Source organism: Aquarana catesbeiana, linkage group LG12 (genome assembly GCF_042186555.1).
Source record: "Aquarana catesbeiana isolate 2022-GZ linkage group LG12, ASM4218655v1, whole genome shotgun sequence".
NCBI lineage: Eukaryota > Metazoa > Chordata > Amphibia > Anura > Ranidae > Aquarana > Aquarana catesbeiana.
Genome location: NC_133335.1, coordinates 77989885 through 78008589, shown reverse-complemented (window position 1 = coordinate 78008589; position 18705 = coordinate 77989885). Strand labels below are relative to the sequence as shown.

The 18705-nt window shown below is 41.4% G+C and overlaps 1 protein-coding gene across 1 annotated transcript; it reads right to left on the bottom strand.

Annotated features, from left to right (window-relative positions):
• Positions 1-1552: 1552 nt before the first annotated feature.
• On the bottom strand, positions 1553-17363 carry PNMT (phenylethanolamine N-methyltransferase). The gene is made up of 3 exons (XM_073607196.1): positions 17000-17363; positions 3643-3850; positions 1553-2040 (listed from the first exon to the last, which is right to left on the bottom strand). Exons 1-3 carry the CDS (start codon positions 17175-17177, stop codon positions 1602-1604), a joined length of 825 nt encoding a protein of 274 aa, XP_073463297.1. The 5' UTR covers positions 17178-17363; the 3' UTR covers positions 1553-1601.
• Positions 17364-18705: the final 1342 nt, after the last annotated feature.

Sequence of the window (18705 nt, the reverse complement as noted above, 5' to 3'; positions counted from 1 at the left end):
ACATATCGAACACTTTTGACACATTTTTGGGACCATTCACATTTATACAGCGATCCGTGCTATAAAAATGCATTGATTTAATGTGTAAATGTGACTGGCAGGGAAGGGGTTAACACTAGGGGGCGATCGAGGGGTTAATGTATGACCTAGGGAGGTGATTCTAACTGTGGGGGGAGGGGACTGACTGGGGGAGGTGACCGATCGTTGTCCCTTTGTACAAGGAACACACCATCGTTCTCCTCTCCTCTCTGACAGGACGTGGATCTGTGTTTACATACACAGATCCACGGTCCTGCTCTGTTACCCGGCAATCGCGGGTGCCCGGCGGACATCGCAGCCGCCGGGCACGCGCATCGGGTCCCGAGCGATGCAGTGGCACGCACGCGCGCCCCCTAGTGGCTCGGGAGGGCGATCACGTCATATGAGGTCTGCCCAGAACAAGAGCTGCCTTGTCCCGCCGTCATATGACGGTGGGTTGTGGCTTAGTGGTTAAGGTAAAAAATGTTTAGGCTTTATAACCACTTTAATGGTGCTACCTGCCCTGTAACAATTTCAGTATCTGCTAACCCCCCTCTTCTCTTCCTTTTTTTTTTTTTTTTTTTTTAAACTAGCCTCAGGCATTGATTCCTTTGGATCTTCACATCCCTTGGATTTTTCAGTGGCCATTGCTCACCCCACAGTTAGATGTCCCTTGTGTGCAAAAATGGCTTATTCCTGTGTTCTTCAGTGGACTTAAAAATACCTTAAAAATATGGCTTTTGTACCTGCCTTAAAATATTTTTCTTGAAGTTTATTGAGGGACACAAGAATGTAGTAATTCTTGGACATATGGGTTGTATGCAACTGTCTTCAGGAGGTAAACACTGGAAAACAGACAAAAAGTCAAAGGCTGGCCACCATATATCCTGCACCTAGCTGTCATGCTTAAGTTTTGTGAGCTAGCAGTACACAGGCCCAATACACATACAGGAGTTGGATCTGTGTCCCTCAATGGATTTCAAGAAATTGATTTGTAAGTACAAAAATAATATTTTTCCAGGTTTGTCAAAGCAAAAATCATTCATAAATCCACGTATTTGTGTGTGGTACATAACTATAGTAATTAGAAGCTGGACTTTAAATTCCAGCCCACTGATTTACGGTTTTCACATTTTGTGAAAAACTTTATACATTACCAGTAGACAATTTTAAATATTCTGGAAAATATCCATCCAGGAAACCCATTTCTGTTTGTCATACACACACTACCCAGTTATTTGACACACCAATTGAATCTTCACCACATGGGTCATAAAATCAATTGCAAGAAAGTATGACCAGTACAAGCCATACTTATGTTTGTGAGGGTGATTGAGGACAAGAGCCATATTCTAATATGCTTATAAAGTCTCAAAGCTAACCCCTGACTGGTGGCAATGGAAAGGCTACACGTCTGTGAGAAACTCTTTATACCAGAATTCCAGTGCCTTGTATCCTACATTGTCATATCTTTTCAAAATGAAACACCAATAACATCTGCCTTTGTGTTGTATTACCATTTATTAGATACAGCTTGTGTGTGCATATATATTACATACATTAATGTTTATTAGGCATATAAGTTATTTGTTTGCTGCTTTCTGAGCCCAGACAAAAAAAATTCCACTCACATCATCCACTCCAACTTTCATAGCAGGAGTCATTGAGTAGGTGCGAAATTCCCTAATAATGCACTTGGCCTTGCCCAGTGCTGCCCTCACCATCTCTTCTGTAACAGGCACCACGTTGAGACGTGCTTCTCCTGCTAAGTAATAGGACTCTTCTAAAGCCCCAATCCACAGAAAATGACCCTGTGGCTTGAGGACTCCAACTACATTTTCAAGGGCTTTCTGAAAAGTTTCAAGGTCAGGGCTGCATGCCTCAAGGCAAAAAGAGGATACCAGACAGTCCACTGAACCACTCGCAAGTTCCTTTCCAAGGGGGCAAGACTGATGGATGTCCAAGGGTATCACTCGTGTTACCTGCTCCCGAAAACGCTTTTCTTTGTTTTGCCATGGCTCCCTGAGGAGGAAAAAGTATAGATAAATGTATATTTAGGATCACTGTTGCTAAAAAAGACCTACTTTATAGCCAGTTTTCACCTGTTTTTTAAAAATAGAGGTTTGGCAGCAATTTTATACTACTTTCCCAAATACCCCTGTGTTACACATCTGCAGGTGTTGGTCTCTACACTCTTCCATGTACCCTTCCAGCAGTAGAAACCTTTATGTTTTCCATATATGTTAGAGACTTGGTGATGGTTAGGCGATTGGAGGGAAAGGTGGTGGAAGACAGGGGGAGAGAGAAACTAATAAGGTGATGGTCAGAGAGAGGAAGAGGATTGTTTGAGAAGTTGCATGGAGTGCATAGGTAGGAGAATACAAGGTCACCATCAGAGTGAGTAGAAGCCTGTACCCATTGCTTCAGGTCAAATGAAGAGGTTAGACTAAGAAGTTTCGAAGTAGCAGGAGTGTTTGTATTAGCAGGGATTTTGAAATCACCGAGAAGGATTGTGGGAATTTGCGAAGAGAGAAAGTAGGGTAGCCAGGCAGAAAACTCATCAAGGAAAGTCCATAATGGTCCAGGGGGCCGGTAGATCACAGCAATTCTTAGGGAAGAAGGAGAGAATAGACGTATACGTCTTATGAGAGGAAAAAAGAGGGAGGAGAGTGAATAACCTGGAAGGTGCTCTGGGGGGATAGGAGGAATACCACTCCACCTCCCTTGCATCCATTAGGCCTAGGGGAGTGAGTCCAGTGAAGGCCACCCTGGGATAGGGAAGCAGGAGAAGGGGTGTCATATTCGTGGAGCCTGGTTTCGGTGAGAGCAAGTAGATTAAAGAAATTAGTGACAAAGAGGTCATGAACAGCAGTGAGTTTGTTGCAGACAGAGCGGGCGTTCCAGAGGGCGCAAGAGAGAAGGAGGCTGGCGTTGGGAAGAAGAGGAATGGAGACTAAATTGCGTAGATTGCGACTACTGCCAGAGGGTGTAGGGTGATGGTGATGGGTGTGTTGGGCACAGTTAAATAAGGGAGGTCCAGGGTTTGGGGAAATATCTCCAGCGGTTAGGAGAAGCAGAAGAGTAAGGGAGGTAATATGAGAATATGATTTGTATGAGGGGACATGCTTCAGTATCCTGGGGGGTTTGTTAGCAAATGGGCTTAGAGTTAGAAAAAGGTGATGGGTGCAGTAATAGGGGGAGGGGAGAAGTGAGGGTGATATGTACAGATTGTGGGGTGGAGCAGAGGGGTGAAGAAAAGAGAGTTTGAGGAGAGAGGCTGCAATTGTGAAGAGGAGGAGCGGTAAAGAGTGCATGTTTCAGAGAGGAAGGTGAGATAATTTGGAATTTAGGTCATCTGCAGTCTGTTGTGGTTTGCTTTGTGTAAATCGCTGAAGTGCAAGAGCAGAAGTGCCACTTATTTAAAGAACCCTACTTCTTTGGAAGAACCCCCTGTATGTGCAGCCCCCTGTATGTGTTGACCCTATTGCTTGAATAAAGTAATTAATGTCTGACCATAAGTTATCTAACTGCTAAAAATGTAGATCTAATCTCTAGATACTATTTTTTTAAATTCTTTAGTGAATAATATTAAGTAGTGTCAGTAAAGGGCGTCAATCTTCTTACCCTTTTCCCTCCAGTTTACAGACATATTCAAAGTATGGGCTCCAGTCAAATTTTCCAGGTTCATTCTTAAGCCACTTCCACAGTTCTTCCCGATTCACCTCCAGGTAATCAGTCATGATAACTTCCTTGAAGTGCTCAAAAGCGCTCAACATCTGGTAAATTGTAGGACCCGAACCAATGTCAACTACATTGTGTCCTTTAATTTCACCTGAGTATAATTACAAAGTTTATGTCAAGATATTGTAAGGAACAATGCATTTCAGTTTTCTATATAGGACAACAGGCATGTACTAAAAAAAAGATGCAGTTGGAGATCTGTTTACCATCTCCCAGATACAGCAAATACATCCTTTTTTTTTTTTTAAATCAGACAGTTTTTATTGAAAAAAAGAACGTTTTTCCAACATACAAAAAACTTTGAGAAGACATAAACTTATCTCCAAGTGTATCAATCCAGCATAGCAGTAATTATACTATTACAGCATATCAGAAAATAATACAGGTGAGATGAAAGTACATATTGTAAATTGTGTTACAAGCCTTCCGAGGTAGAGTCCTGAACCTATATTACTTGTCCTCCACATATCCTCTACCTCAGGGCTGTCCAAACTTTTTTCAAAGAGGGTCAGATTTCTAGACTGTAAGCTCTAACGTGCAGGGCCCTCTGATCCCTCCTGTATTGAACTATATTGTAATTGTACTGTCTTCCCCGGTGCTGTAAAGCGCTGTGCAAACTGTTGGCGCTGTATAAATCCTGTATAATAATAATAATTTGATGAAGTGAACATGCATGAGGGCCGATCATTTTGCCTGACATTCTTTAAACCATTAAAATTCGGTCTAAGTGTGTTCATCCGAGCACTAATACACTGCCCAACAAGAATCTCTTGCCTTTGTGGCTGTGTATGTTGAAGAGATGAGCTTGGGTGTGTTATTTAGATAAATATATATATCTTTTGTGGCCCCCAACAAATCCTCGAGTGACGCTCAGGACTAAGGATGAGCTTGGGCGTGTTATATGGATATACTGTATTTATTGGCGTATAACACGAACCTTCACTTTAAGAGGGAAGTTTCAGGAAAAAACTGTGACGTAAAATAGGGGTTAGTGCCCATCAATGCAGCCTAATAAGTGCCCATCTGCAGCCTCACCATTGCCATGAATGCAGCCTCACCATTGACATGAATGCAGCCTCAAATGCAGTATCACCATTGCACGAATGCAGCCTTACCATTGCCATCAGTGCAGCCTGATCGATGCCCATCTGCAGCCTCGAAGGGGACAGGGAGGGGGGCGAGACAAGCACCAACAGATTACATATGGGAGAAGCTCCAGTTTTCTCAGTGGCCTCTTTAACACAAAGTCCCACCTCCTATGATAGACAGAACAGTCGTCCAATGGCAGCCCAGGAGACAGGACTTCCTATTACAGAGGCAGCCGTGTAAACTTCCCGCCCGGCCTATAGCAAATTGACAGCCGGGCGGGAAGTGGTTAAAGAAGATGAAATGGTTCATTTTGAATTTAAAAGTAAAGATTTGTACATGTCTTTATTTCAATATCTGAACAGTTTTCAATGAAGTAGGGATGTTGCTTTCATGTATACATACTCTCAAAGCACATTAAGTGGAATTTACTAAGACTTAACACACACTGGGTGGTGTTTTCATGCAGGCGGACAGCACAGGTGCACCATCCAGCCCTGCTGCCAACCGCCTGTTAAAGTCTATGAGAGACTGAAAATTGCAGTGGCTGGACGGTGTACTGAGCCTATGCTAATGTTTAGAGACACATACGCCCAGGAATGAATGCTTGGAATGTAAAAAGTCTGCATTCTGGCATTTACGATAGACATATAAAAAGGCCTATTATGATCTCCATGTGCATGAACCCTTATTCACTATCAGCAAATATTATATATTTCTACCATGAAGCTAAATAACATATGCTGTGTCCCACTGCAGTATTTAAATTTATTACAAATCCCTCACATATAGGAGTTGACAATTGCTTTTATGTTTCCCCATGATGTAGGCAACATTGTTTGCAAAACTGATCAGTCAAGAAGTGATTCCCTGTTTTAACCTAGTAATCCAAAGTTATGGATAAGCTTATGATCTGATACAAAACTTTCCAATAATGCAAAGCTACAACGTGAATTATTTAAACTATCAACTTGATAAATGGGTATTATACTTGTATTACCTATATTTTTATTATTAATATATATTTGTTAATATGTCTAGAACACAGCAGAACCCTCTTCAATTGCATATCTATCAGAGAGATTCTGTTTTGCTGGTGTAATCATCACAATAGACAGGACAACAGAGGGTCATTTGTGTCTAGATTGGGTGACTCAAGACAGTTCCCCAATGTAGTGTAAATGGTTTATTGTTAGGGTTGCCACCTGGGATGGGACTTACCCAGACAGTCCGGGTTTCTCTGGCCGCCTGAGACCCAGGCACATTATTTAGACCCGCCGGTGGCTCACTGCCTGTGCCGTGCTGCCACGGCCGTGTCCCGCGTTCGGGTCTTCTCCACCCCCCATATACCATCCATATATACAGTTCTGCCCCCCCATATACATCCATATATACAGTTCTGCCCCCCCATATACCATCCATATATACAGTTCTCCACCCCCATATATGTACAGTTCTCTACCCCCCCATATACCATCCATATATACAGTTCTGCCCACCCCCCATATACCATCCATATACACAGTTCTGCCCCCCCATATATCATCCATATTTACAGTTCTGCCCCCCCCCCCATATACCATCCATATATACAGTTCTGCCCCCCATATACCATCCATATATACCGTTCTCCACCCCCCCATATACCATTAATATATACAGTTCTCCAACCCCCCATATACCATCCATATATACAGCTCTCCACCACCACCCGTATATACACAGTTCTCCACCCCACATATACCATCCATATATACAGTTCTCCACCCCCCATATACCATTCATATATACAGTTCTCCAACCCCCCCCCATATACCATCCATATATACAGTTCTTCACCTCCCCATATACCATCCATATATACAGTTCTCCACCCCCCCATATACCATCCATATATATAGTTCTCCACCCCCTATATACCATCCATATATACAGTTCTCCACCCCCCCATATACCATCCATATATATAGTTCTCCACCCCCTATATACCATCCATATATACAGTTCTCCACCCCCCACCATATACCATCCACATATACAGTTCTCCACCCCCACTATATACCATCCATATATACAGTTCTCCACCCCCCATATACCATCCATATATACAGTTCTCTACCCCCCATATACCATCCATATATACAGTTCTCTACCCCCCCCCATATATATAAGCAACTTTAAAAATATAAATTTAAACTCTGCCTTTTCAGGGTTAAGGTTAGTGTAAGCTTTCCTTTGCTTACATTATATGTGTCTTGGTCTGGACTGTAGCTGCAGACAGGTTGGGCAATCTAATATCTGCTTCCATGTATCCACAGTCAGAAGAATTATATATAATGATAATCTGTAGACTGAAGATGGAAAACTCCTACAAGAAGGCAGTGCATGAGTTTAACAAGCCCAGGATGTCTAGAATTACATGTGATTCATGTACTCTACACTGTAGCTTAATGTATGCAAGGCAGCCTGCTTCCAGCAGTTTGTGATCTCCAGTAATTGCATTAGTGCAATGCCGCACGAAAATAATCACTTGTGGCTTCTGGCAAGGAAGACATTTGTAAAGTTCTTTGGTGTGCCTGGATATATTAAAAGAGCTAATGTGTTTAAAAAAAAGTACAACTATTCTTTAAAATGAACCTGCAAAGTGACAATGAGCAGTAGTTTACCTTCAAGACATTTGAGCTTAGTTGTAAAATTGCCTTGTTTACTCTTTAGGGGTTGAGTGAAATCTCAGGGGTTAAATGATTTGTACAAGGACCTGCAAAAATGACAGTAGTTTGCTGCGTCCTTCCCAATAACTATAATAAAAATCAGTTTGAGGAACGATGAACAGAGCAGGCAAGAACATGAAAACATCACTGGTTCATAAATGACATAGCAGAAAAAATGCAGGATGCTGTCCTTTTACATGCAGGGGCGGATCCAGGGGGGGGGCATCAGGGCAATTGCCCCCTCCGAGAAATTCATGATTGGCAGGCCAGTCAGTGAATGAGTGAGCGGGTGGGAGCCGGAGGACGAGTGTGCGGGTTAACGAGCGGGCGGGCCAGTCAGCGGGGGTCGGCAGGTGAGAGAGAGCCTGAGCGGCAGGTCGGCGGATGAGTGGGGGGGTTGACAGGTGAGTCTGCAGGCGTTCAGGAGCAGCAGGACAGACATCGAGAGAGGGGGCGGTCCGGTCCGCAAGTGAGCGGAGAAACTGGCCAGTCCAGAGATGTTGCTTGTGACATCATCTGGGATGGACAAGAAGAGAGGAGGAGGAGGGGCCGCCGGGGGGAGCAGCAGCAGCGTGACATGAGAGAGAACTTACTACAGAGGCTGCCTGCGCTACTCTGCATATGCATATGAAGAAAACAATGAAGAAAACAAGTAAACGCTGCCCTTATTGTACCCTATGAGCCCTGAATGTGCCCTGATGTGCCCCATGTGCCCTGAATGTGCCCTGAATGTACCCCATGTGCCCTGATGTACCCCATGTGCCGGATGTGCCCTGAATGTGCCCTGATGTTCCCTGATGTACCCCATGTGCCTGATGTGCCCTGAATCCTGAATGTGCCGTGATGTGCCCTGAATTTATCCCATGTGCCCTGATTGTACCCCATGTGTCCTGAATGTGCCCTGAATGTACCCCATGTGCCCTGAATGTGCCCTGATGTGCCTGATGTGCCCTGAATTTATCCCATGTGCCCTGATTGTACCCCATGTGCCCTGAATTTGCCCTGATGTACCCTGATTTACCTCATGTGCCTGATGTGCCCTGAATGTGCCCTGATGTACCCCATGTGCCCTGAATGTGCCCTGATGTGCCCTGAATGTGCCCTGATGTACCCCATGTGCCTGATGTGCCCTGATGTGCCCTGATGTACCCCATGTGCCTGATGTGCCCTGATGTACCCCATGTGCCTGAATGTGCCCTGATGTACCCCATGTGCCTAATGTGCCCTGATGTACCCCATGTGTCCTGATGTGCCCTGATGTACCCCATGTGCTTGATGTGCCCTGATGTACCCCATGTGCCTGATGTGCCCTTAATGTGCCCCATGTGCAAGTGACAATCAACAACATGTGGCAGGTGATGTGGCAAGTGACAATCAGCAACATGTGGCAGGTGACGTGGCAAGTGACAATCAGCATCTGGCGGCAGGCAAGTGACAATCCGCAGCTTGTGGCAGGGACGTGGCAAGTGATAAGCTGCATCTGAAGGCAGGTCGACGTAAAAAGTGACACACTCAGGGCTCCCACTGATTCTGCATTATGGTGAGTTGAACCATTTCATTTTATGTTAAATGTAATAATAGAAATAATGCGCTTCAATCATCCTGACACCATAACAACCATGGTGCCGTGATGATGAAAGCGCCAACACCAGCCATTACCCCGATAAATTGCCCACAAAAAAACATATTTTCTGGCAGTGCCCCTCCCGAGACTAGACTCTGGATCCGCCCCTGTTTACATGACACTTCTACACCTGAGTGTAAAAACAAAGTAGAGAGAGCAAACCCCAACACAGCTGGGTATATTATGTTTCCTTTCACAGCCCTATCTATCTACTGTGTATTTGTGTGTGTGTATACAGTTGTGCTCATAAGTTTACATACCCTAGCAGAATTTATGATTTCTTAGCCATTGTTCAGAGAATATGAATGATAACACAAAAACTTTTCTTTCACTCATGGTTAGTGTTTGGCTGAAGCCATTTATTATCAATCAACTGTGTTTACTCTTTTTTAAATCATAATCACAACAGAAACTACCCAAATTACCCTGATCAAAAGTTTACATACCCCAGTTCTTAATACTTCGTATTGCCCCCTTTAACATCAATGACAGCTTGAAGTCTTTTGTGGTATTTGTGGATGAGGCTCTTTATCTTCTCAGATGGTAAAGCTGCCCATTCCTCTTGGCAAAAAGCCTCCAGTTCTTGTAAATTCTTGGACTGTCTTGCATGAACTGCATGTTTGCGATCTCCCCCGTGTGGCTCAATGATATTGAGGTCAGGAGACTGAGATGGCCACTCCAGAACCTTTGCTTTATTCTGCTGTAGCCAATGACAGGTCGGCTTGGCCTTGTGTTTAGGATCATTGTCATGTTGGAATGTCCAAGTACCCTCCCATGCCCAGCTTCCTGGCTGATGAATACAAATGTTCCTCCAGTATTTTTTGATAACATACTGCATTCATCGTGCCATTAATTTTAACCAAATTTCCTCTGCCTTTGTAGCTCACACATCCCCAAAACATCAGCGATCCACCTCCGTGTTTCACAGTAGGAATGGTGTACCTTTCATCATAGGCCTTGTTGACTCCTCTCCAAATGTAGCGTTTATGGTTGTGGCCAAAAAGCTCAATTTAGGTCTCATCACCCCAAATGACTTTGTGCCAGAAGGTTTGAGGCTTGTCTCTGTGCTGTTTGGCGTATTGTAAGCGGGATACTTTGTGGCATTTGTGTAGTAATGGCTTTCTTCTGGTGACTCGACCATGTTTCTTCAAGTGCCTCCTTATTGGGCATCTTGAAACAGCGACACCACATGTTTTCAGAAAGTCCTGTATTTCACCTGAAGTTATTTGTGGCTTTTTCTTTGCATCCCGAACATTTTTCCTGGCAGTTGTGGCTGAAATTTTAGTTGGTCTACCTGACCGTGGTGTGGTTTCCACAGAACCCCTCATTTTCCACTTCTTGATTAGAGTTTGAACACTGCTGATTGGCATTCTCAATTCCTTGGATATCTTTTTATATCCCTTTCCTGTTTTTACAGTTCAATTACCTTTTCCCGCAGATTCTTTATCAATTCTTTTGCTTTCCCCATGACTCAGAATCCAGAAACGTCAGTGCAGCACTGGATGAAAGATGCAAGCATCTCTCAGGAGTCCAGAAACTCACACGCTAATTACAAGCAAACAGATCACAGGTGAGGATGGTTACCTTTAATAGCCATTCAAACCCCTTTGTGTCAAATTGTGTGCATGTTATCAGGCCAAAATCACCAGGGTATGTAAACTTTTGATCAGGGTCATTTGGGTAGTTTCTGTTATTATCATTTTAAAAGAGTAAACACAGTTGATTGATAATAAATGACTTCAGCCAAACACTAACCATGAGTGAAAGAAAAGTTTTGGTGTTATTCATATTCTCTGAAAAATGGCAAAGAAATCATAAATTCTGCCAGGGTATGTAAACTTATGAGCACAACTGTGTATATATATATATATATATATATATATATATATATATATATATATATATATATATATTTATAAATAATTACAGTGGGGAAAATAATTATTTGATCCCCTGCAGATTTTGTAAGTTTGCCCACTTACAAAGAAATGAAGGGTCTAGATTTATTGTCGTAGGTGTATTTTAAATGATAGAGGCAGAATATCAACCAAAAATCCTGAAGAAGCACATCATACAAATGTTATAAATTGAGATGTAGTTTGGTGAGTAAAATAAGTATTTGATCCCCTACCAACCAACAATAATTCTGGCTCCTACAGACTGGCTACAATATGTGCTCATGTGGTACACAGGTTAGTTCTGTCAATTTAAGAAGGCACTCCTTAGGACAACTCATTATGTGTATAAAAGATACCTGTCCACAGAATCTTTCTTCCATTCAAACTTCACCATTATGGGCAAGACGAAAGAGCTGTCAAAGGATGTCAGGGACAAGATTATAGACCTGCACAAGGCTGGAATGGACTACAAGACCATCAGCAAGAAGCTTGGTGAGAAGGAGACAACTGTTGGAGCGATTATTCGAAAATAGAATAAATACAAAATAACCATTTATCACCCTCGGTCTGGAGCTCCATGCAAGATTGTGCCATATGTAGTAAGGAATCAGTCCAGAACTACAGAGGAGGAGCTTGTGAATGATCTCAAGGCAGTTGGGACCACAGTCACCAAACAATTCATTGGTAACACAATACACCGCCATGGATTGAAATCCTACAGCGCCCGCAAGGTCCCCCTCCTCAAGAAGGCACACGTACAGGCCGATCTGAAGTTTGCCGGTGAACATCTAAATGATTCAGAGAAGGATAGGGAGAAAGTGCTGTGGTCAGATGAGACCAAAATTTAGCTCTTTGGCATTAAAGTGATTGTAAAGGCTCGTTTTTTTTTTTTTGTTTTTTTTTTTATAACAAACATGTTATACTTCCTTTTTCTGTAAAGTGGTTTTGCAAAGAGCAGCCCAGATCCTCCTCTTCTCGGGTCCCTCTTCTGCTCCTTTAACTCAGATTGCTGTGTTTGGAGGAAGAAAAATTCTGAATATGACCCTAAGAACACCATCCCTACAGTCAAGTACAGAGGTGGAAACTTTATTCTTTGGGGCTGTTTCTCTGTTAAAGGTACAGCCGACTTTGCTGCATTGAGGGGCCAATGGACAGGGCCATGTATTGTAAAATCTTGGATGAGAAACTTCTTCCCTCAGCCAAAACACTGAAGATGGGTCGTGGATGGGTCTTCCAGCACAATAGCGACCCAAAACATACCACCAAGGCAACAAAGAAGTGGCTCATGAAGAAGCACATTAAGGTCAAGGAGTGGCCTAGCCAGTCACCAGACCTTAATCCTATAGAAAATTCATGGAGGGGGCTGAAAAATTTGAGTTGCCAAAAGACAGCCAAGAAACCTTAAGGATTTAGAGAAGGTCTGTAAAGAAGAGTGGACCAAAATCCCTCATGAGATGTGTGCAAACCTGGTAACCGACTACAAGAAACGTCCTAACTCTGTGCTTGCCAACAAGGGTTTCTCCACCAAGTCATGTTTTGTTTGGGGATCAATTACTTATTTTACTCACTGAACTGCAACTCAATTTATAACATTTGTATCATGTGTTTTTTTCTGGACCTTTGGTTGATATTCTGTCTCTATCATTTAAAATACACCTATGATAAAAAAAGTATAGACCCTTTGTTTCTTTGTAAGTGGGCAAACTTACAATATCTGCAGGGAATCAAATAATTATTATCCCCACTGTATTTATACTACTTTACATGGATTTTTCTACAGTTGGAGAAGCCACTGATTGACACATCCTACCAGCTCCACCTGAAATGGAAATGTCAGTTTTGGGTGATTTCTGTTATTAGTTACTGAGTTTTACAGCCCCCAAGTGGAGTCAACTGGCAGTCAAAAGCTATTTTACTCCTCTCTTCATTAGGAATTGTTGAAGTGAAATGTTTTTACTAAGTCCAGAATTTCCAACTTTACACAGCTTTCTCCATTAATATAGAAGCAACAAAGTTTATTCAACAAAAGTAGCACATCAGTAACAGGGCCGTCTTTAAGGCAGGGCAAAAGGGGCAGCTGCCCTGGGCCCTGTCATTATTGTGGGGCCCAAAGAAACTGCCCCATACTTGCTAACTATCCCAGTTTAAATTCCCTCGTCCCTTGAGGTTTTAGTCCAGTGCTGTGTCCTGATATCTCAGTGTGAAGTTCTGTTACTAATGCTGCCCAGCTCTGCCCTATTGTTGTGTACAGATGACTCACCTGCAGACCCTGTGTTTTCATGTAAATACCAGCATTGATATGTAAATAGCGACTGCATTCATATGTAAATAGCGGTGGACCGGCAGCATTCATATGTAAATAGAGGCAGTATTCATATGTATATCATGTTCCCCTGAGGTCATATCCACCATCACCTATACGGAATGCTGCCCACTGGGGAGATAAAGGGGCATGCTAGAAATTGATCACCTCTTCCCCAACACTGCCACTGATACCAGGAGTCCTAGTACCCCTAGGAGTTTTCTGTCTATTAATGGGTCCCCTCACCTCCTCAGTCCATGTTGTGCAGGCAGTGAGGAGATGATGTGCTGTAACCCTTAGCAACCAATCAGTAATCGGTAATGATGTGCATTAACCTCTAGCAACCAATCATTGAGCAGTAATGATGTACAGTAATCTCTAGCAACCAATCAACAAGCATAAATCATGTGCTATAACCTCTAGCAACTAATCAGTGAGTGGTAACGATACACTGTAACTTCTGGCAACCAATCGCAATCGCTGCCTGATCTGATTCAGTAAACAGATTTTGAGTCTAGCTGCTATTTATTGTATGTCTCAAAGCAGGTGGAGAGTGAAACTGCATGGAGGGGGCCCAAGATAAATTTTGGCCAGGGTCCAATCAATATTAAAGATGTCCCTGATCAGTAAACATCAGTTTTCTCTCAAGGGTCAGTCCATCCAAAACTGCTGTTTCAGCTTTTGGTAAATACTGAAGAATTATACAACTTGGCAGTTTCTTATACGTATGTCACTTTTAAAACGAGCTGCCCCTTTAGCTGGAACAATAGTGCGAGCCATTCTGATTTTTGCACTTATTTAAATTTGAACATATGACCTTAATATAACTCGCTGTCATGAGAGAATCATGGAGACAGCCAATGATGAACTTTCCTTTTGAGAATGCTAATTCCCTGGCTGTCATACTGATGCTTTGGCGTAAGTTCTGAGTCGATGACCCTGAATAAGTATAGGTGCTAGAAATGGTGGCATTTAGCCACTTGAGGGTTCTTAAACATAGGAGATATGTCCTAATTATTACAATAAAATTTGTATGGTACATATTTTATGTTTAGCTCCTTCCCCACAGCTGCTGCTCCCCTCACCCCTATTACCGGCTTTCAAAATGAAAGCCAGAAATTGATTACATAGCAGGGGCAGCTGTCAAAATACAGATGCTCCTTTGTAATTTTTTTATTTCTCATGTTTTATTAACCCCTAGTTAGTCCTAGCCAGTCCTAATTAACTCCTTCCTCTTCTGCTCCCCATAGCTATTATTTTTTGGATTTTTTTGCATTATTATTTAAAATGTTTTCCTTTTCATTTATTTTATTTGTAATTTTTTTTATAGTGCTGCATATAGAAAATTGAAACAGTAAATGTCTTTTTTTTTTTTTTTTTTTTTGCAAATGCTTTGTACCAGAAAAAATCATTTTAGTTTAATTTTAAACAGGAGAGATTATAGAATAAAACATACTTTTAAGAGTAAATTAAGTATTTACATTTCTAAAAAAAAGTAACACTTTATTATAATTACCTTTTGTTATCTGTAGATAACAGAAAATATATATTTTTTTTTTTTTTTGCAAGACTGTATTGCCAAAATAAGGTGTAGTTTGGCAAACAATGTGTGTATTGCTTTTGTTAATTAATGTATAGACAAAGTTATCCCTGATAAATAGACCACTAATGGAAATGTAAAAATAGCTATGGTCTATAAGGGGTATGGAAGTGGGTAAAGAATGCTTGTTCTGGATTTGCGATTCTAAACTACTTACCTAAGTCAGGCAACTTACATTTTCTTCTGAAAGCCAGCAAAGTCAGTTTCTGAGCCCTCCCCACCCTATTGCCAAATAAACTTTAAGCCCAAACCCCAAAGTTATTTGATTCCAATGTGTAGAATGTTAGAGAATAATCATTTTCGGTTCAAAGGAAAATATTAAATGCGGTACACTGATTTAATAGGCTATCAAATTATTCCAAGAATGCGTAAAATCAAATGATTATAAGGAGTAAAATCAAACTTTTATCATGTTGGAGAAATTCTATGTATAAAAATGATTTTATTTTTTCTTAATTATCAAATATATATCGGGGTTGAACAGCAAAAATTGGATATCAGGTTTCCCAGACCCCTGGATGACCGTTTACTATTGTTATGGGACCCTCAAAATGCATATCTTAGACATATTTCAAACTAATATAACATTTATAATGATTTAGATCTACAAAAAGTATTTTGTGGCAAGGCTTCTTCATTAGAAAAGCTGAACGTTAAATAAGGTATCACAGAACAGTTACAAATATTTAACATAAAATGCTTTTTTTCTGCCATCTAGTCAGATTTTTTTTTAACGCATCGGCAGCAAACAGCATGTAAAACATTTCTTCAATATAATTTTATTAAAAATTATACTATTTAAAATGGTAAAATTGCCCCACAAAAGATTCTAAATTTACAAATACATTGACTTTTACAGAAGACATACTAGAAAATAGTGTGATTAGTAGACATTATGAGCCAATCAAAGCTAACAAATAATGTTTATCTGCTTAAAATCACTTCCGTAGCACTCGAAAAGGCATTTGTGCTTGATCTTTATGCCATTTTTTTAGCATTTATTCATTTAAAACCAGAAAATGCTTGTGATTAAAATCTGACTAAAAGCAATAAAATTGCTAATTAGGCAGAATGGGATTTTTGTACAGCTAGATCTGCTTTTAGTATGCAGAAGCTGGACAGTATCTGGTTACAATTGTTGAATGGTATTCAGATGTACATGCGTGATATGACCAGAGAATACATTTTAATTACATCTGTGCTCTCAGTGTAACAGACACCTCCAGCACCAGTTTTCTCATAATGAAACACAAAAGTTTATTGGACAAGCTATTCCAGTATAAATATAGTTTCCATGCTTTTTTTAGGTGCTTTCAATAGACTGAGTTGACTCCAGTATCTAATAGCGACCCCCTTTCCCCCATAATCTATTGGCAAGGTGGACCTCTTTGAGGTCTAAAAACATTGTAGTTGCGTCTTAACCCCACAAAGAGCAGCAAGGTTTCTGTATTAATCAACTGTTAACTACGAGTATCTTCACAAAGCACAACTTTAGGCTGTTTAAGGTCATTAAAGCTCACCCATTAAGTTCCCCCATCATCATTATTGTTATCATTAAAGGCAGCCAGGTTGGCATCTAACTATGTCGCTATTTTGTTCCTCTTTGTGTGATATTTTAGTCTGCAATTTATATTAAAAGGTGCCTTACTTAGAACCATGGGCACTTTTCCTTGAACACAATCTTTAGAAATAGGCAAATGAGCAGCACATATAAACACTACCTACATAAAAAGGGAAAAATATGTGCCAACTACAAAGACTTTCCAACAATCTGTATAATTTCTAAAATACTGAAGTCTACCAATGGTCAGAAGCATTTGTTATCCCCTTAAACAACCTGATCCTCACTGTCATCACAAATAATGTTCTACTTGGGACAGAATCAATATATGTATGGCCAACCTTAGACCTTGATAAAGGTCTAAGGGTGGCGAATAAAGCCTTGCCACTTTTTAAAGATAATATATTTAAATATCTGATGGCTAAACATAAAAACAGCGATGTCATAATATAGCTCACCCTTGGCACAAGCCTCATGAAGGCAACGCAGTTTCCAACACATCACACTCTCTTCGGATGAGAAGTCTGCCCGAGGTGGCACATAGTTATTTTGCAGGTATGCTCTGGGGTTGAATAGTTGGTAGGATTTAGCGACAGCCTGAACACCATTCATTTTGGAAAAGAGGATGCTGAACATGCTGGCCTCCCCTTACTTTTATAAGCTGGATGTACCTCTCCCAGCCTATCATCAGTCTACATTACAGGTACATCTCCCATCAGTCTTCATGACAGCTGCCTCCACCCTCACCCTTAGCTGGTGTGATAGCATCTCTCATATTGATCCAGTGTGTTTTGCCCACAGGGTTACTGATCAGGACAAGGGTATCTAGAAATGTAATTTACATTATCTTCCAGATGCCAGCCGCCCCCGAGCTGCGACACATACATTTAAACTGTGCTTGCCTTTATTTAGAAATGACTGCATCTGAGTCACTAACAGATATTCTTTTGATATGTATTCCAATGTAGAGGTTTACGTTATATTTCTTCCTGCATGTTAGCATTAACAAAACATCAGGGGAACAGTCCCTCAGAGATAAGCGAATAATATAAATAATGGAATTGTTTCCCAAGCCAATATTTAATGTGCTTGGTGTGATAGTGAACTTGTGTTTCATTTGCAGGGTGTGCACACACAAAAAGGCCACATGCTCCCAACCCCCTGGATGACTGGTGGGATCAAAATGGTGTTCTTGCCTTTAAATACTTCTGGGGCTTTTGGGGCAAGAATTTCCTGAGTTCTGTAAAGTCATTGGCATAATAAAGAACCAATAATCCAGGGGTGTTTCTAGGAATTGGAAGATCTTGAGCACCATGCAAAAAGGAATTCTATGGCGGACGTGACCAGTTTGCGCCTAACAGTGACATAAAAAGGAATATACATCAATCAGCAATAACTTTGTTACCGCTGACCAGTAAAGTGAATAATATTGATTATCTTGTTACAATGGCACCTAAAGCCGTGTGGAATATATTAGGCAGCAAGTGAACATATTGTCTATGAAGCTGATGTGTTGACAACAGAAAAAATAGGCAAGCGTAAGGATTTGAGTGACTTTGACAAGAGCCAAATTGATATGACCAGATGACTGGGTCAGAGCATCTCCAACACTGCAACTCTTGTGGTTCCCGAACTGCCTTGGTCAAGACCTACAAAAAGTGGTCCAAGGAAGGAAAAATGGTGAACCAGAGACAGGGTCATAGGCAGCCAAGGCTCACTGATTCAGGCCTGTGTAGTCTGATCCAATAGTAGAACTACTGTAGGTCAAATTACTTAAAAAGTTAATACTGTTGTTGTGTATGGGGCTACGTAGCTGCAGACCTGCCAGGGTACCCATGCTGACCCATGTCCACAGCCAAAAATGTCTACAATGGTCACCTGAGCATCAGCACTTGATCATGGATCGAAGAAAGAAGGTTGCCTGGTCTAATGAATCACAATTTCTTTTACATCATGTGGATGGCCAGTTGCTTGTGTGTTGCTTACCTAGGGAAGAGATGGCACCAGGATGCACTACTGGATGTCCAATCCATGGAGGCCCCCTCACAATTTACAGAACTTAAAGTGTAAGTAAACCCCCCCCAATTGTTTTCAGACAAGGAAGCTGCCATCTTTGCCTTTGTTTATTCTACAACTGCCATGATGCTGCACATGTGATCAGTTA